This window comes from Sapajus apella, unplaced genomic scaffold, assembly GCF_009761245.1.
Source record: "Sapajus apella isolate SASKATOON/1434 unplaced genomic scaffold, GSC_monkey_1.0 scaffold12, whole genome shotgun sequence".
Lineage (NCBI taxonomy): Eukaryota > Metazoa > Chordata > Mammalia > Primates > Cebidae > Sapajus > Sapajus apella.
This window is the reverse complement of record NW_022436952.1, coordinates 2,195,677-2,213,060: the sequence shown is the minus strand read 5'-3', so window position 1 is coordinate 2,213,060 and position 17,384 is coordinate 2,195,677. Positions and strand designations below refer to the sequence as shown.

General features: G+C 53.6%; 2 protein-coding genes across 5 annotated transcripts in view; both read right to left on the bottom strand.

The window, feature by feature from the left end:
- ZNF385C (zinc finger protein 385C) overlaps positions 1 to 17,384 on the bottom strand; it is a 67,625-nt gene that overhangs the window by 6,744 nt on the left and 43,497 nt on the right. For 3 of the 4 annotated variants that reach the window (XM_032279651.1, XM_032279652.1, XM_032279650.1), the window contains exon 2: positions 1,203 to 1,313. In XM_032279651.1, the coding sequence (XP_032135542.1) occupies positions 1,203 to 1,313 (111 nt within the window). Of the gene's footprint in view, positions 1 to 1,202; positions 1,314 to 4,038; positions 4,188 to 17,384 lie in introns of all 4 variants that reach the window. The other variant, XM_032279653.1, reaches the window with a different exon arrangement.
- On the bottom strand, positions 4,536 to 17,124 carry CUNH17orf113 (chromosome unknown C17orf113 homolog). The gene is made up of 3 exons (XM_032279647.1): positions 16,253 to 17,124; positions 9,396 to 10,131; positions 4,536 to 7,480 (listed from the first exon to the last, which is right to left on the bottom strand). Exons 2-3 carry the CDS (start codon positions 9,936 to 9,938, stop codon positions 5,996 to 5,998), a joined length of 2,028 nt encoding a protein of 675 aa, XP_032135538.1. The 5' UTR covers positions 9,939 to 10,131; positions 16,253 to 17,124; the 3' UTR covers positions 4,536 to 5,995.

Genomic DNA, 17,384 nt, shown 5'->3' with positions numbered 1-17,384 from the left:
GGCCTCCCAAAGTGCTGGGATTACAGGCGTAAGCCATCTCACCTGGCCTCTCCTCCATCTCTCGCAGGACTCATGGAACCAGAAGGTCCGAAGGGAAATCCCAAATCTGATCTGTCAGTGACCTCCCTCCAAGGGTCCTCACTTGCTTCTCCCTGGCCCACCTTGAAACGTAGGAAAGACAGGCCCCCATGGTCCCTCCCTGGATGCCACACTACAGCAGTGCTGCTGACATCTAGCTGAAACTCCAGATTGCCTGACAGGAGGCAGACCTTCCCTGGGAGGCCAGAATGAGGTTCCTCCTCTACCTTGGGGTAGGATGTAGTAGGAAGTCATAGGCCTTGGGGTCAGCCAGGCCTGGGTTCAAATCCCAGCTTTGCTACTCATCAGTTATGTGGTCTTAGGCAAGGCACTTAACCTCCCTAAGGCTCAGTTTCCTCATCTGAAAATCATAGATTATATTAGCGCCTCTAGGACAGGCATGGTGGCTCAAATCTGTAATCTCAGCATTTTGGGAGGCTGAGGCGGGTGGATCACTTGAACCCAAGAGTTTGAGACCAGTCTGAGCAACACAGTAAAACCTGGTCTCTGCCAAGAAAACAAAAACAAACAAACAAAAACACTAGCCAGGTGTGGTAGCACACACCTGTAATCCCAGCTACTCAGGAGGCTGAGACACAAGAATCGCTTGAACCTGGGAGGTGGAGGTTGCAGTGAGCCAAGAACGCACCACTGCCTTCCCACCTGGGTGACAGAGTGAGACTTTGTCCAAAAAAAAAAAAAAAAGAAAAGAAACTGCCTCTACCTATCTCACAGATGTATCATGAGAGCTATTATTTCAGGTAATGGGCATGATCCTCTCAGGTGCCTTAGGAACTGATGGGGTGGCCCCTGGAACCCAGAGTGGAGGAAGGGTAGTCTTCTCTCTTGCAGAAGAATCCAGAACACAGGAGAGGGGCCTGGGGGAAGAAAATGGAATCCTACCGGGCTACAGCTGGGCAGAAGGGGAAGGGGCAGAAGAATCTGGAGGGAGGACAGATTCGATGGTTAAAGGACCAAGAGTGCCTCTCCTGCAGCCAGGGATGGGAAATACAGCCCACGGCCCCTTCGCCACTGGTATTCCTCCCGGAAAGACCCTGGCAGCCCAGCCTCCAGCCCTCTCCCTGCCCAGCCCCCTCCCCAGACCTGCTTTTGCTACTTCTCACCGCTGAGTTGAACCTCAGGTGACAGATGTTACAGGAAATGAAGAGCTTCTTCTTCAGAGGGGAGGGGACCCCAAACGTGTGGCTGATGACAGCTTTCTGGACAGGGTCCATCTGTGAAGGGAGTAGGAGGGCATAACTCTGGGGTTGGCTTGGGAAGCAGGGTTCGGGGGCAGCACAAAATGCCCAAAACTAAAGACTACTCAAGAGGGCTGTGGTCAGCTTCGAGGAAAAACTTTTCTGTCCTGTGGATGTTAGAAAAAGAAACAGCTGACTGGGTGCGATGGCTCACGCCTGTAATCCCAGCACTTTGGGAGGCTGAGGTGGGTGAATCATCTGAGGTCAGCAGTTCCAGACCAGCCTGGCCGACATGAGGAAACCCCATCTCTATTAAAAATACAAAATTAGCCGGGCGTGGTGGCTCATGCCTGTAGCGTCAGCTACTCATGAGGCTGAGGCAAGAGAATTGCTTGAACCTGGGAAGCGGAGGCTGCAGTGAGCTGAGATCACACCACTGCACTCCAGCCTAGCAACAGAGTGAGAGTCTGCTGAAGAGAGGAAAGGGAAGGGAAGGGATGGAAAGGGAAGGGAAGGGGAGAGGGGGGGAGGGAAAAAGGAAAGGAAAGAAAAGGAAAAAGAAAAAGAAACTGCCTATTCCCAGCTGTCTTTATTTGTCAGCCTGGGCTTCTGCTTGGAGGCAGGGGAATGGCCAGAGTGCGCTGCATGATTCTGGAGCACAGAACCATGTCCTGGTGATCACCTGGGCATCTCTTCCTGCTCCTTAGGTCATTATTTTTGTTCTTTTCTCCTTTGCAAGAATTACAACTATTGGGATAGAAAGTTGGAAACAAGGAGAGGCAGGGAAGATAAAGAATCCCTCTGTTGGATTTCCTCTCCCGTCACCCGGGCTTCATGCCTGGACCTGTGGGCTGGGGGAAGATAAGTCCTATTTCATTAGCTCTGCCACTGGCACAGGGCCTGAGGCCGCTGATGACTTTTTTTTTTTTTTTTCCTGAGATGGAGTATTGCTCTGTTGTGGTGCCATGATCTCAGCTCACTGCAACCTCCACCTCTCTGGTTCAAGTGATTCTCCTGCCTCAGCCTGTGGAGTAGCTGAGATTACAGGCACCCAGCAGTATGTCTGGCTAATTTTTGTATTTTTAGTAGAGATGGGACTTCACCATGTTGGCCAGGCTGGTCTCGAAGTCCTAGCGTCAATGTGATCTGCCTGCCTTGGCCTCCCAATGTGCTAGAATTACAGGTGTGAGCCACCATGCCCAGCCGTGACAACCTCTCTTGAGAGTGAGAGCCACAGCCAGGGGAGGTGGGGGGCTTAGTGAGGGGCAGCGAGCAGCAAGTGCGGGCCTAAGGTTTCCTGAGGAGTGGGATCATTTATTTGGAATATTAATTTGGATTTTTTTTTCTTTTCCTTATTTTAAGTCATTTTTTCTTCTATAGAATTAAGGCTTTATGTTCCCTTTTCTCAGGAGGTTGGGCCAAAGGCAATTGTTTGAACTTGTCAAGAACTTTCCAGGCCAGGCGCGGTGGCTCATCCTGTAATCCCAGCACTTTGAGAGGCCGAGGTGGGAGAATCCCTTGAACTCAGGAGTTTCAGACCAGTCTGGGCAATATAGTGAGACCTCATCTCTGTTTCTATAAAAATAAAATAAAATAAGAACTTTCCAAACCTTACCAAGAAAAGAAAACAGAGCTTAGAGAGAAGCACATGGGTGCAGAAACTTCCCTGAGAACAGAAAGAGGTTCAAATTCTCACAGCACCCAAGGTCAGCAAAGGACTCAGGGGACAGGACCTCAGAGGAGAATGGCCAGCGGGGGCCCCTGCAATTGGAACCATGCCTTTCAACACTAAGCCTGTCAGCAAGCAACAGCAGGGACTCAAGACCAGAGGACCACCCCCAAAATGCCTCAGATGCCTTAGGACTTCTGTCTAACTCTGGAGGGTGGGAGGGAAGGGATTCCCAAGAGTGACTGAGATGGAGTTTGCCACCATCTGCTCAGGATGGGGCATGCCACACCCATGATTTCATTTGATTTTTCAAAATTAAAAAAAAAAGGGAGATGGTTCCTGATCTCTCATATAGCAAAGTAAAATTCATACTATACTTGTTATGCACACACATGCACAAGGAAATGTACAGACCACGACACACACACAGAGCACAAAAGCTTCAGGTGGTTACCCGTGCAGACAAGCAAAACAATTCACACTCATGCACACAAAAGGTACGTGACCACAGACAAACTCACAATCACCCAAACCACACAGAAACACACGTGCTTAGAGGGCAGATGCACACCACACACTTAAAAGACACAAGGACACAATAAATCCTGATGTACAGGCACACACCTTAATTACATACAATTATACACGCACAAAGAGTTGTTTACAAACACACACTGGACACCAAGACACAAACTCATATGCACATATAACATACGAAAATCTATAGAGAAACAAACTACAACAGAAAGGCACAGGTCGGTCACACACACACACACACACACACACACACACACACACACACAGAGAAGCTTGAGTGCAACGTACAGGCTAGAGGCCCTTGCAGGCCCAGCGGCTGTGATGGTGGGGTGGGGAGAAGGCTGACACCATCTTGTTCCCCAGTCTAAGAGAGAGTGAGGCCTTCTCCTAGGGTCCCAAATAGGGGTCCCTGTTTGGGGAGCACCTATCCCCTCAGGGGGATGTTGAAGAACAAGCTCCTGGTTAGACCCAGCTGCTGAGAGCCCCTCTGAGCCCACCTTCCGTGCCCACCCACCAGCTTGGCAGCATGCCCCCACCCGCCAGCCCAGCCCATACCGTGCTGAAGTTGGGGAAGAGACTGAGCGGGGCGGCACCATTGAAGTGGAAGGCGAGCAAGTGCTTGAAGTCCAGCGGGGGCTGCAGAGGCCGGGTGGGCAGGGGCAGGGAGGCCAGCAAGGGGCTGGGGGCGCTGGAGGCCGGGCCTGCTGCAGGAGGAAGAAGGGCAGGGTCTGAAATGGGCTCTCTCCTATCTCTGTAGCCAGAACAAGAGGCGGATGGGCTTCTTAGTATGGAGCCAGGCAGAAACTTGTGTCTCTCTTCCCAGAGTGGCACCAGCCAGAGCCAGGGTGATTACAGCCCCATTCTCTGTGCCCTTCCTCCCCACAGCTGAGGAAGGAGAGGCAGGGAGTCCACAGTTCAAGGCTCCCAGCCCAGAGAGATGACCCTCCCACCCCTACTTGGCAGCACACTGAACCCCAAGGCAGCCCAGCCAATAGAGAGACAGAGGGGTCTGAGCAGGCCCCTGATACACACACACCACCATGAGGACTGCATGATGCACTGGGTTTCCACTTTACCACAAATTAAACTCAAACCCAGGGGTACTGGAAAAAGGACAGCCCTCTCCCTTCTCACTCTCTAACTATCCTTCCTCCCATCAGATCCCCAGGACTTTCACAGCCAGGGCTGACAGGAGGGAACGGGAACCCGTGGCTCTGAAGGGATGTGTCCCCAGCTCTGATGAGGTCTATACTGCTTTCCCCAGGAGGAAATAAGCCAGCATCCCTGGGTTGGGCCTCAAGGCCAGTCTCAGAGGCGGCAGGTACAGCACTGTGGTTTTGCACTCTTTGGTCTTAAAGGTCTAAGGCAAGGGCAGGGGAGGGGTAGGAACTTGGAGAGCAACCAGACTTTGAGGAAGAAAAAATTAGGAAAAAAGAAAAAGTCCAGCCCATCTGGGGCTTTTGTGAACCCTGTCGTTGCAAAACCAAAAGTAGTCCTTTGAGATGTTTGTGTAGTAACACTATGAAAGATAACATAGATTTATTTCACATTTGTCGGTTTTTATGTCCATACACACAGTTACACACAAAAAAAGGTCGGAGGCAGCCTATTGGTGAGGAGGGGAGGAAGGGAACCGCTATTCCCCGGAACCATTGTGCCCCTGACCCACCAGCTGTGTACAGAGAGGACGCTGTGCTGTGTGACAGAAACAAGTGCAGTCATCTACTCCCCAGTCATAGATGAAGAGACATTGCCGGGAGTGGGGCTAAGAAACAGCCAAGGACAGGCCGGACGTGATGGCTCATGCCTGTAATCCCAGCACTTTGGGAGGCAGAGGCAGGCGGATCATGAGGTCAGGAGTTTAAGATCAGCCTGGCCACCATAGTGAAACCCCGTCTCTACTAAAAATACAAAAAGTTAGCTACGCATGGTGGTGGGTGCCTGCAGTCCCAGCCACTAGGGAGGCTGAGTCAGGAGAATCGCTTGAACCCAGGAGGCAGAGGTTGCAGTGAGCTGAGATGGCACCATTACACTCCAGCCTGAGGGACAGAGCGAGACTCTGTTTAAAAAAAAAAAAAAAAAAAAACCAAAAAACAAACAAACGACGAAGGACCAGTGGTGTCCTTTCAGCCACTCAATTCCCAAGACCCAATCTTCCTCCCGAAAGCCAAGAACTTCTATTATGGGGTGGGGGGAGCAAACTTGGGGCAAGTCCAGAAGGGAAAAGGGTGAGCTACTCCTCATCTAACTGTGCAAAGGCCAGGAATTATTTCAGGTGCCCCAGATCCTAGCATCTCTGCCCACCCACCCAGGTCCCTCTTCATTCACCCAGTCCCTTCCTCCACAGCCCACAGGGTGGGGTTGGTGGGACACTCCAGAAGGGTGGATGGGTGACCTCAGGCCCCTGGGAGGCCACAGATAGATCAGCTTGGGTGCAGCATGGTCACGTCTAGGTTAGCCCTTAGAGTGCCCAGGGCCCCAGGAAGGCTGGGCCCAGAGAAGGAGGCCACCTTCAAGTGAGATGTGAAGCCAGGAAGCCTTCTCCCCACCCACTCTCTAAGAACTCCACTGCCAACCCGAAATCAAACTCGCGCAGCGGGGGCCCATCCACTGCGATCTTCACCACGTGGCCGCCCCGGCCTTCCCTAGCCCTGCTCTGCCCCCACCACCGCAGCTCCCGGCTGCGGCCGACCTTATCCAGCAGGCCAGCGCCCGCGGGCAGCGCCAAGGCCAAGGCTGCTAAGGCAGCGAAGTCAGGGAAGAGCTCGTGCAGCTCCGAGTGCGCGCACGCCAGCTGGGTGCACAGGGCCCGAGGGCCAAGCCGCCCAAGGCTGAACACCACGCGCTTGAACAGCGCGAAGTCTCCCAGGGCCCGCTGGCGCACCACCGCAGGCGCAAAGCCGCGCAGCAGCAACCGCAGCGCCCCCTCGCCATGCGCGCCCAGCTCCTCCGGTGCCTGTGGGTAGCGGCGAGGGTCAAAGATCGCCGCGAAGGCGGCCACAGCGTCCAGCGAAGGTCCGGGGTAGGAGTCCTGTAGGCCCTTCCGCATGGAGTCCAGGAAGGACCCCCGGAGCTGCTCCAAGCCCCGGACAGCGGCCTCGGAGTAACCCAGCAGCTCCACGCCGCGGTAGGTGTAGCGCCCGCTGCTGGTGTCCGGATCAGAGGATGCCAGCTCCTGCAGGAAGCTCTGGAGGCGGGCCCCACCTGAGCCGCGCTGAGCTTGGAGGGAGGCCGCAGCTGCCATCACCGAGGGCTGCAGCAAGGCCAAGTCCGGTTCTTCTGCCTGTATGACAAGGGAGAGCTTCTGCACAGAGGGCAGGGCATCCAGCAGCAGGTATGTGAAGGCCACAAAGGTGAACTGTCGCAGGGCCAGGGCCAGTGATCCCGCCACAGGGGAGGCCAGGGCTGCAGCCTCCAGGGTGGGCACCAGGCCAGGCCAGGCCTCTGCCACTGCTTCCACCACAGGCAGCAGGGAGGCCCAAGGCACTGGCCGAGGCCCTGCCAAGTCAATAGCTGCAAGGTCCAGTGCTGCCCGGAGCTCAGGGACCAAGTGGGAACTAGGGCCACCATGGAGGCGGAATAGGGCATCCAATATGCTCTCATATTGACCCAAGTAGGCAGGAGGCTCAGGATCTGTCCGGCCAGGGAGGCAGTGCAGCTCTGCCATCAGTGGGCAAGTGGCCCGGAGCTGTGGGCCCACACTCCCCAGGCGGCCACTGGGGAGGCTTGAACTGAGCCAGGCCAGCTTGGATGCAGATACGCCGAAAGCCTGCAGGATGTCCAAGAGCTGGCCAGCAGTGGCCTCGCCTTCCTGTAGCTCCATACTGCCCAGGAAGGTAGTGGCGGGCTGGCCATCACAGGGGGACACCGAAGTGGCAAACAGGGCCAGGCTGTGTGACTCCGGCCAGTCCCTGGTCTCGTCCAACACCAGCCCCACATATGGGGATGCCTTCAGGCGCTGGCAGGCCTCTGTGTGCAAGACACTGGCAATGGCCACCTGGGACAGCCAGGAAGAGAAAGGGAAGGAGGACAGAATTAGGCTTGTCCTGAGAGGCGGAGACAGGCAGTGCGGCCTTGAGGTCAGACAGACTTAGGGACTAATCCTGGCTTTGTCACTTACTGGCTGTGCTACCTCTGGCCAGTCACTTCACCTCTCTGAGCCTCAGTTTTCTCATCTCTACAACTCCTGGTCTCTCTAAGAGCAATCCTCCCACCCTGGCCTCCCATCACACCCTGTCTAGTCTTCTCAGCTCTTTTTTTTGAGAGAGTCTCGCATTGTTGCCCAGGCTGCAGTGCAGTGGCACGATCTTGGCTCACTGCAACCCCCGCCTCCCGGGTTCAAGTGATTCTCTGGCCTCAGCCTCCTGAGTAGCTGGGATTACAGGCATGTGCCATCAAGCCCAGCTAATTTTTGTATTTTCAGTAGAGACAGGGTTTAACCATGTTGGTCAGGATGGTCTTGATCTCCTGACCTGGCAATCTGCCCACCTCGGCCTCCCAAAGTGCTGGGACTATAGGTATGAGCCACTTCGCCCAGCCCTTCTCAGCTCTTATACCTGCTGTCAGCTAATACTAGCCCACATCTTCTCAAAGCATTGTTGTGAATTATCAATGTCAACTTTTGTTGCTGTAAAAGTGCTTTATGAACCATAAAGAGCTCTAGGAAAGCTAGTTTTTTCACTACTTTTCTATACATCACCCTAGTCTGCCTTATCCCTGGGGGGTCTCCCTCCCCTGTCCAGCTCAGGGATTAACTGATAGGCACACTAACTCCCAGTTCCCAACCAGTTACCCTGGGTCCCAGCTGTGTGCTGTTTCTCTATTTGTCGTCTCTGTAGGATAAGATCCAACTCCCCCACCTCCAACCCAGCCCATAGGACTCACACAGTTAGCACCTAGGACAGAGCTACAATCTGCATGCCTCCAGGGGCCACGTGAGTGACACTGAGCTTGGAGAGGGCCAGGGATAAGCCAAAGGGCATGGGGAATTCCAGCACATCCCGCTCTGACAGCATGGAGACTTTGCTTTTCAATAAAGTCACAAATCTAGATTTTTATAGGTAATCTCCTGAGTTTTTTTAAAGTTGAAAACAAATTTGAGCTTTTCAAAAACACTATGAAAACTAATTAAACAGGCTGGGCACAGAAAATAGCCCCAAAAGAAAACTAGGTCACAAGTCATTTCCATTTCCATTCCAGCACTTTTGGGGGGTCCAAGGCAGGAGGATTGCTTGAGGCCAGGAGTTCAACACCAGCCTGGGCAACGTAGTTAGACACCCATCTCTATGTAAAAAAAAAAAAAAAAAAAAAAAAGGGCTGGGCACAGTATCTCACGCCTATAATCCCAGCACTTTGGGAGGCTGAGGCGGGTGGATCACCTGAGGTCAAGAGTTCAAAACCAGCCTGGCCAATATGGTGAAACCCCATCTCTACTAAAAATACAAAAATTAGCCAGACATGGTGGCACACGCCTGTAATCCTAGCTACTAGGGAGGCTGAGGCAGGAGAATCACTTGAGCCAGGCAGGCAGAGGTTGCAGTGAGCTGAGATGGTTCTAGTGCACTCCGGCCTGGGCAACAGAATGAGACTCCTTCTAGGGAAAAAAATTAAATATATAAACAAATTAAATACATCTGTGTAATCAAGCCTCCCGGCCACCAGTTTGCAACGTCTCTTTCTGTGCCCACTAAGGTCAGGGCCCGGTCTGGCCTCTTTAGTGTTATACCCCTGCAGCTGGCCCAGCACCAGGCATACAGCAGGCCCTCAGGGAAGGCTCTGAAGGGTGAAGATATGAATGAAATGCCCTAGCTGCTGCCCAAGGGCCTGGCATCCTGGGATGCTGGGGCTGTTCCCAGGTAGCTCAGTGTCCTCCCTCCCCAAGCCCTTCCCCCATACTTCTGGCTCTCACCCACCTGCATGTCCCTCACCCTCCTGGGACTGTAGTAATCGCCATGCTCTGTGCCTAGCAGTGCCTGGCACAGGTTGAACCTCTGCAGCTCAAGCAGGGCAGAGCAGCGGTCGACAGGCACATCCTCCTTAGCCATGCAGTACACGGTAGTCAGCACAGCCACTTTGGCCGGGTCTACCTCCACCTTGACGCCCCTGGAGGTGGGAGTTGTAGCCAGGCCTGGGTAGGCCTCTCTGCCCTTAGACTGGCCCTCAAAAGGGGGCTGGCCCTGGTTGACGGCCAGAGCCTGGCGGTGGGCTCCTGAGGTCACGTGGCGCAGCAGGGCGTGGCGCTGGAAGTTGTCAGTGCCCACGGTGAAGGCGTTTTCGGCTTTGCCATGCTTGTTCCGTACCAGGGCCTGGCGGCACTCGAGGCAGAACATCAGCTTCCGCTCATAGTCAAAGTCCAGCCAGGTAAACTCCTCTTTCCAGTGCTCGTTGAAGTAACGCTTACACTTTTTGTTGGAGTTGGAGGCCTCTCCCGCTGGTTTCTTTCCTGGGGGCACCATTCTTGCTCTCTGAGCGAGGAACCCCCAACCCCCACTTGAATGCTTTTGCCCCCCTGCCTCCCCCACACACAGAGGTACCTCCCTTGACAAAGGGAGTTGATGGGGAGGCAGGATGGGGGCAGCCCGCCAGGCTAAGAAGGCACATCCATCTAACTTAGCCTGGAGAGTTTACTCCCGCTCCGCCGGTAGGAGACTAGAGATGAAAGAGACAAGGGAGAGCGCCGTTAGGGGTCCATCATGGTGGCGGCGGTTTAGGGTGGAGTGGGAGTTCATGCTCCGCACAGAGTCCTCCCAGCTGAGGGGTGGAGGGACTCAATGGGGCAGGGGCTCTGGGCAGTGGGTGCAGTCATACAAAGGGCCCTGGAATGTTATCCAAAGCAGGGGAGGTGTGGGGACCCAGCCCCCTCCCAGGGTCTCTTTCCACCCAGGACAAGGCGCCGATTGCTCTGACTGCTGAAGCATTTCAGAGCTGGAGAGACTAGCATCACCTAGGCAACTGTATTTTGCAAGGGGAAAGCTGAGTCTAGAGACAGATAGTGGTCCTCAGGGCCCATGAGGAATTCATGGTGACCCAGGAGTAAAACTCAGAACTCTCAGCTCCTAGCCCAAAAGATGACCATGCCCTTCAGCCCACAGTCATCTATTTCATCAGGAGGAAATCAAGCCGGGCGTGGTGGCTCACTCCTGCAATCCCAGCACTTTAGGAGGTGGCTCAATTGAACCCAGGAGTTTAAGATCAGCCTGGGCAATGGCAAAACCTCACCTCTTAAAAAAAAAAAAATTAGCCAGGCATGGTAGTGCATGCCTATAGTCCCAGCTACTGGGGAGGCTGAGGCGGGATTGCTTGAGCCTGGGAGGCAAAGGTTGCAGTGAGCCATGAAGGCGCCACTGCACTCCAGCCTGGGTGACAGAGCTAGACCCTGTCTCAAAAAAAAAAAAAAAAAAAGGATGGTCAGGTGGGGTGGCTCACACCTATAATCCCAGCACTTTGGGAGACCAAGGTGGGCCTATCACCTGAGGTCAGAAGTTCAAGACCAGCCTGACCAACATGGAGAAACCCCATCTCTACTAAAAATACAAAATTAGCTGGTGTGGTGGTGCATGCCTGTAATCCCAGCTACACGGGAGGCTGAAGCAGGAGAATTGCTTGAACCCAGGAGGTGGAGGTTGTGGTGAGCCAAGATTGTGCCATTGCACTCCAGCCTGGGTAAGTGCGAAACTCCATCTCAAAAAAAGAAAGAAAGAAAGAAATCAGCACAAAGCTGATTTTTTCCAAGCCACAGGAAAATCTGCTTTCTCTAAAGCTCCCTTCCTTATACGCACAGGTGCACACATGTTCATACCCACCCAGTGGTTCCGGGATGGGTAGGCCAGACCTGGGGGCCACATGGGACACAGGGCTCCAGATGAAGGCAGTAGTCGGTTGCTTCTACCTCCTTCACTCTGCCATCTCCTGAGGCATGAGGCCAGGATGAGCAGTTGAGGACCAAAAAGGCATGTCCAGCTATTGGCCAAAACCTGCCAACTCTACCTTTTAATTGTCTCTCCAACCTGTGCCCTCTCCATGCCTAACTGTAACTGCCATTTCTGGAATGTGAGCTGAGGCCCTGTGCCATGTGCTTTACAATGATCCAGGGACAGACCCAGATGACTCTCTGTGGCTGAGGCATTATCCTTTTGCAGAGGATAAAACTGAGGTCAGTGACTTTAACTGGCTTGCCTGGGTTTCATAAGCAGTCACTAGCCGAGCTGAATTAGAACGCACGTCCTCCTGACCCCAAAGGCTGTCCTGAGACCCTGTTCTGTATCATCTCTCTCCCTCTAGCTGTCCAGTCTTGACCCAGTTCGGGCCCTCTCGGTATCACCTGGATCACTGCAGGCTGCCTCCGTCTCTGCACTGCCATTTCCCCTAGACTCATCCCTCACCCAACAGCCAGAGACAGCAAGCTCACACATAGATCTAACCGTGTCACTCCCTGGCTTCCACCTCTGTGCTGCTATGCCACTGCCTAAGTCTATAGACCTCAACACAAGTCTACACAAGCCAATAACACCCTCCCCAGCCTCTGAATATTTCTGTTAATAGAGCTTCCCACCACTCCTGTCTGCCCAATCAATCCCAAAGGCTTGCATTCCAATATACACTGAGCTGTTACTTTGTTGCTATCTTCATCCCCTGAGCCTAGAATTCCCTCTCCCTCCTCTCTCCTTGCTAATTCCCACTCATTCCCCGAGAACAGCTCAGGGATCCTCTCTGCCACGCTGATCCCCACAACCTGGGCCGGTAGCCATCCTCTAGATTCCCACAGCTCCCTGTGCATGAGTCTTCATGACACATATCTCCGCACTGAGTTCCTAGAAGCTCAAGACCATGTCTGTTCATTTTCTTATCTCTGAGTCCCTGTCTGGGGCTGGGCACACAGACACCTCTCAGTAAAAGTTGGTTATTTAAAAAAATGAAAGGGCTGGGCATGGTGGCTCATACCTGTAATCCCAGCATTTTGAGAAGCCGAGGTGGGAGGATCTCTTGAGCCCAGGAGTTCCAGAACACCCTGGGCAACATAGGGACACCCTGTCTTTATAAATAAATTAAAAAAAAAAAAAAAGAAATTAGCTGGGCATATGCCTGTAGTGCCAGCTACTCAGGAGCTGAAGTGGGAAGATCACTTGAGCCCAGGAGTTCAAGGCTATAGTGACCCTGTCTCTAAATAAATAAATAAATAAATAAAATTTTAAAATAAAAATATGGGAGGCCAAGGCAGGAGGATCGCTTGAGCTCAGGAGTTCAAGACTAACCTGGTCAATATAGCAATACCCCGTGTCTCCAAAAGATAAATAAAAATGTAAAAACAAAATTAAAATAGAGGACAATGCTAACACATTAAAAAAGAAAAGAATGAATGGATTCATTTTGGTCACATGAAAGAACTCTTGTTTCTGAGACTGTGAATTAGATGATTTTTTTTTTTTTTTTGAGACAGAATCTCACTCTGTCACCCAGGCTAGAATGCAGTGGAGCAATCTCAGCTCACTGCAACCTCTGCCTCCCAGGTTCAAGTGATTCGCCTGCCTCAGCCTCCCAAGCAACTGGGATTATAGGCACACGCCACCGCGCCCGGCTAATTATTATTATTTTTTTTTTGTATTTTTAGTAGAGTCGGGGTTTTGCCATGTTAGCCAGGCTGGTCTCAAACTCCTGACCTCAGGTGATCCACCCCCCTCGACCTCCCAAAGTGCTGGGATTATAGGCGTCAGCCACCATACCCAGCCCAGTTAGATGACCTTAAGCTCTGAGATTGCAGTAACTGTCTTGTCCACTCCACCTGTATACCAGTGCCCTGTGTGGAACCAGCACATAGTAGGTAAAACAAGGGCAGATGAGGAAAGATCCAGGGCCAGCGGTTCGGAGTAAGGAAAGGCCCCCCATGCTGCCAGATGCAGGTGAAATTCGTTAGCCCTCTTCCTTGGGACTGTTGAGTAGCACCTGGTGATGCTTACCACACCCTCCTTGGAACACTCTTTTCTCTTGGCTTCTAGGATCCCACGTCCCTTGGTTTTCCCTCCTCCTTGGCCTCTGAAGGTCATCTCCTCCTCCCCTTTCCAACTTCAAATTGTCTATCATTTCAGAACCATCTCTGCAGACCACCTGGAAATACACAGCCCCACTGGGCATCACACGGTTCCATCCAGCTGCCTTCCTGGCCTGTCTAGACAGACTCTTGATCTGTCCTTACAAATATGCTCCTCTTGGCCGAATGTGGTGGCTCACACCTATAATCCTAGCATTTTGGGAGGCTGAGGGGGGAGGACTGCTTAGGCCCATGAGTTTGAGACCAGCCTGGGCAACATAGGGAGACCCTGTCTTCTCAAAAAAAAAAATTAGCTGGGCATGGTGGCATATGCCCGTAGTCCCAGCTACTCAGGAGGCTGAGGCAGGAGGATCGCTTGAGCCTGAGAATTTGAGACTGCAGTGAGCTGTGATCAGAGTGAGACCCTGTCTCTAAAAACAAAAACAAATATGCCCCTCTCCAAGTCCCCCGTCTCAGGAAATGAAATCCATCCTTCTTCCCAGATGCCCTGGGCAGAAACCTGCCCTTTAATCCCTGCTGTCTTCCTCATCCAGAACCTGCTCCATCCACAGGTCCTATTGATTTTCCCTCCAAAATCCACTTCTAACTTGTCCCTTCCCTCCACACTGCTGCCTGGTGACCTTGTCCAGGCCACCTTTATCTTTGCCTGGACAAATGCAGTTGCTTCCTGATTGCATGCTGGGTTTCTACTCTTACCCTTAGCCAGAGGAGGCTTTTAAAAATATACTGCTTTAGTGAGCTGAGATCACACCACTGTATTCTAGCCTGGGACACAGAGTGAGACTTGGTCTCAAAAAAAAAACAACAAAAAAAAAAAAACTGCTTTAGACCCCTCCACAACCACCCACTCCTCTAAGGCCAGGGCCAGAATTCTTTTGAGGTCTGCCAAGCGCTCAGGGTTACTGACCTCTCTGGTGGCCACTTGTATCTCCCTTCCTTCCTAGTAACACTGACCTTCTCTCTGGGTTCCTCCAGAGTGCCAGGTTCCCATCCCCTGGGTCCTTTGCATGTGCTGTCCCTTCTTCCAGAATGTTCCCAGCTGCCCTCCCAATGCTTTACCTGGACTGTTCCATTTCCCCTTTGGCCTTAGCTTAACCATCCTTTCCCAGCAAGCTTCTTTTCTGTCATTGCTCCCTGTTTGTTCTCTCCAGTGCATGCCCCACAGATTACAAATCTCTGCTTTTTTTTTTTTTTTTTTTTTTTTTTCTTGAGAGAAAGTTTCACTCTTGTTGCCCAGGCTGGAGTGCACTGTCGGCTCACGGCAACCTCTGCCTCCCAGGTTCAAGAGATTCTCCTCAGCCTTCCGAGTAGCTGGGATTACAGGCATGTACCGCCATGCCTAGCTAATTTTGTATTTTTAGTAAGAGATGGGGTTTCTTCATGTTGGTCAGGCTGGTCTCAAACTCCCGACCTCAGGTGATCCACCCGCCTCGGTCTCCCAAAGTGCTAGGATTATAGGCGTGAGCCACCATGCTCGGTCATAAATCTCTGCTTCTCTCTGTGTAATTCTCTTGCTTCATTCTCTCTCCACCCCCCTTCTCATGCACGTTCCCTGAGGGCAGGAAAAGTAACTAACTTCTTCATGTCTGAATCCCAGAGACGGGTACAGTGCCTGACACCCAGCAAGTGCACCACACAATTGGGCAGTGAATAAGAAAGGGCAGGTGCCCAGGCAGAGAGGGCAGTGGAGCAAGCCCTTGGTTGCCTGTTGGGTGATTAAAACAACTGCCTTTGACATCCTTTCTTTCCAAGATCCTGTGATTCTATGACCTTGCCCAGCCCCACTACACACAGGATCTTAGAATGGGGGCGAGAGGGGTGCAAGAGCAAGGTGATCCCCTTATGGAAGAGTGTCAGATCCTTTCCATGTACCTCGAAGCTGCCTATCCTGCCCATTCTGCAGAACAAAGGGGCAGGTAGGTAGAGCCTGGGAAGGTAGAGATTCTAAAATGACTCTGTCCAACACAGCAGCTGGCCACTGCGGCTGTTGTAGGTGCGGCTGTTTCAATTGATTAGAATTTAATAAAACATTTGGCATTCAGCTCACACTAGGCACTTTTCACGTGCTTAGCAGCCAGTGTGGCTAGTGGCTATTGCATTGGACAGCACATTTACATCATCCCAGAAAGTTCTATTGGACAGAGCTACTCTAAACAGGTCAAATTCCATTGACATTCTCACCACCTCAACCTCAGGGAAGCACGCTGGGTGGAGTGGGGTGTAAACAAAACTACATGGGTCCAGTTGTGACCAAGGCTGACCAGGAGGGCACACTTATCGCAGACCCCCAGCTCCCTCACCTCTCTCCACACCCTGACCAGCCCGATGGGAGCCAGAACAACTTGACAAGGGCCCCTCGGCATGTAAGCCTCAAACGGCATTCATGTGGCTCCAGGATGTGGGTCCCGAGCCTCCTCCCCGGGCTCCTGGGGGCCCCTTGCTGTGGGAACCCCCTAAGAGGAGTCCAGCTCTCAGCAGAATAGGGCCGGGCGCCCCCTGCTCTGGCAGCCCTGGTGAGAAGGGGTTCCCCTGCACTCCTTCTCACCCATCCACCCGGGGGCTGGGACGGGGAGGGCAGGGGAACTTCCTCCGGGGGGCGCATGGTGACAGAGCCCTCGGTGGGTCCCGCGGAGGCACCGAGCCTCCCCGCCCGCCCGTCCCGCCCGCTCCGGGAGGGGGCGCCCAGCCTGGCCCGGCGCCCCCGCCCCGTCCGCTCGCACTCACGGAGTCACAGGAGCCACCATCTTGGGCGGTGGACGCTCTGGCCGCGGTCTCCTTGGGCTCCACGGAGCGACAGCAGCCACTAGCGGCAACGCGGGCGAAGAGGCGCCAGCAGCCGGCGCCGGCCGGGGTCGCGGGCAGGGCGGGCGGCGCCCGGGGGGCTCACCTGGCCGCGCCCTCCTGCCGCGCCTCCAGCCCCGCGCGCTCAGCCCGGCCCCGCCCTCGGCCCCCGCCGCACGCGCCGCCGCAGGAGCCACTGAGGCTAGACCGCAGGCGGCGCGGGGCCGGAGTCCACTCGGTCCGCGCGTGTATCCGGGGTTCCTCGAGGGGCTCACAGCCGTCAGAGACCGACAGGTAGAGCGCGGTGGAGGCTGCAAAAGGCTCTGAGAGTTTGGCAGCAAAGTGCTTTGCGATCACGAAGGAGCGGGCGGTCAGGTGAAGGTCTGCAGGGCGGGTTAATGAGGGTTCGCAGCATTATGGGTAAGCGGACTTTTACTAGGGGACGGGCACTCCTGGCAATGGGATGGCAGAGCAAGGATCCATTTGGAAGTTAACTGGGCGCTGCAGGTTCATGAAGAATTGGGGTGGGTGGGGGCAGTGCCTGATGCTGGATGGCTCTAGGGGAATGCTGGGAATTTTGACCTTCCCACCTGGTGGGGAATTGGAGCTGGGAAGCTCAACCCCACTGCAAATAACTAACAAGTTATTTGCAGTGGGGTTGACAGAGTGGGGAAGAGGGAGGGAGGTGGAAGTGACCTCTCTCTAGAACTTTCTGAGATACAGCCAACCCTCACCCTGTCTGTGTTACCCTGAGAGGTGAACTGAGGAGGTTCCCAGCAGGAGGAATGTGCGGTTGTGGCGCCACAACTCTCCCAGAACCGGAGGGACGGAGTCCAGAGGCCTGGGATGGAGCTCCAGTTATATTTAACTCTGAGGCCTTGGACTGGACACTTAGCTATGAGCCTGCCTTCTCATCTGTAAAGTGGGACTGACAACCCGGGAAGGAGGCTAGGGCAGGACAGAAATGGGTCTGAAGACCCAAGGAGGTGCTGGTGTGGAGGCCAGAGAGGAAGCAGGTCTGCTGCTGTGGATCAAGGGAATCTGGAGGCACCTGATGACCCGTCTCCCCTTCCAG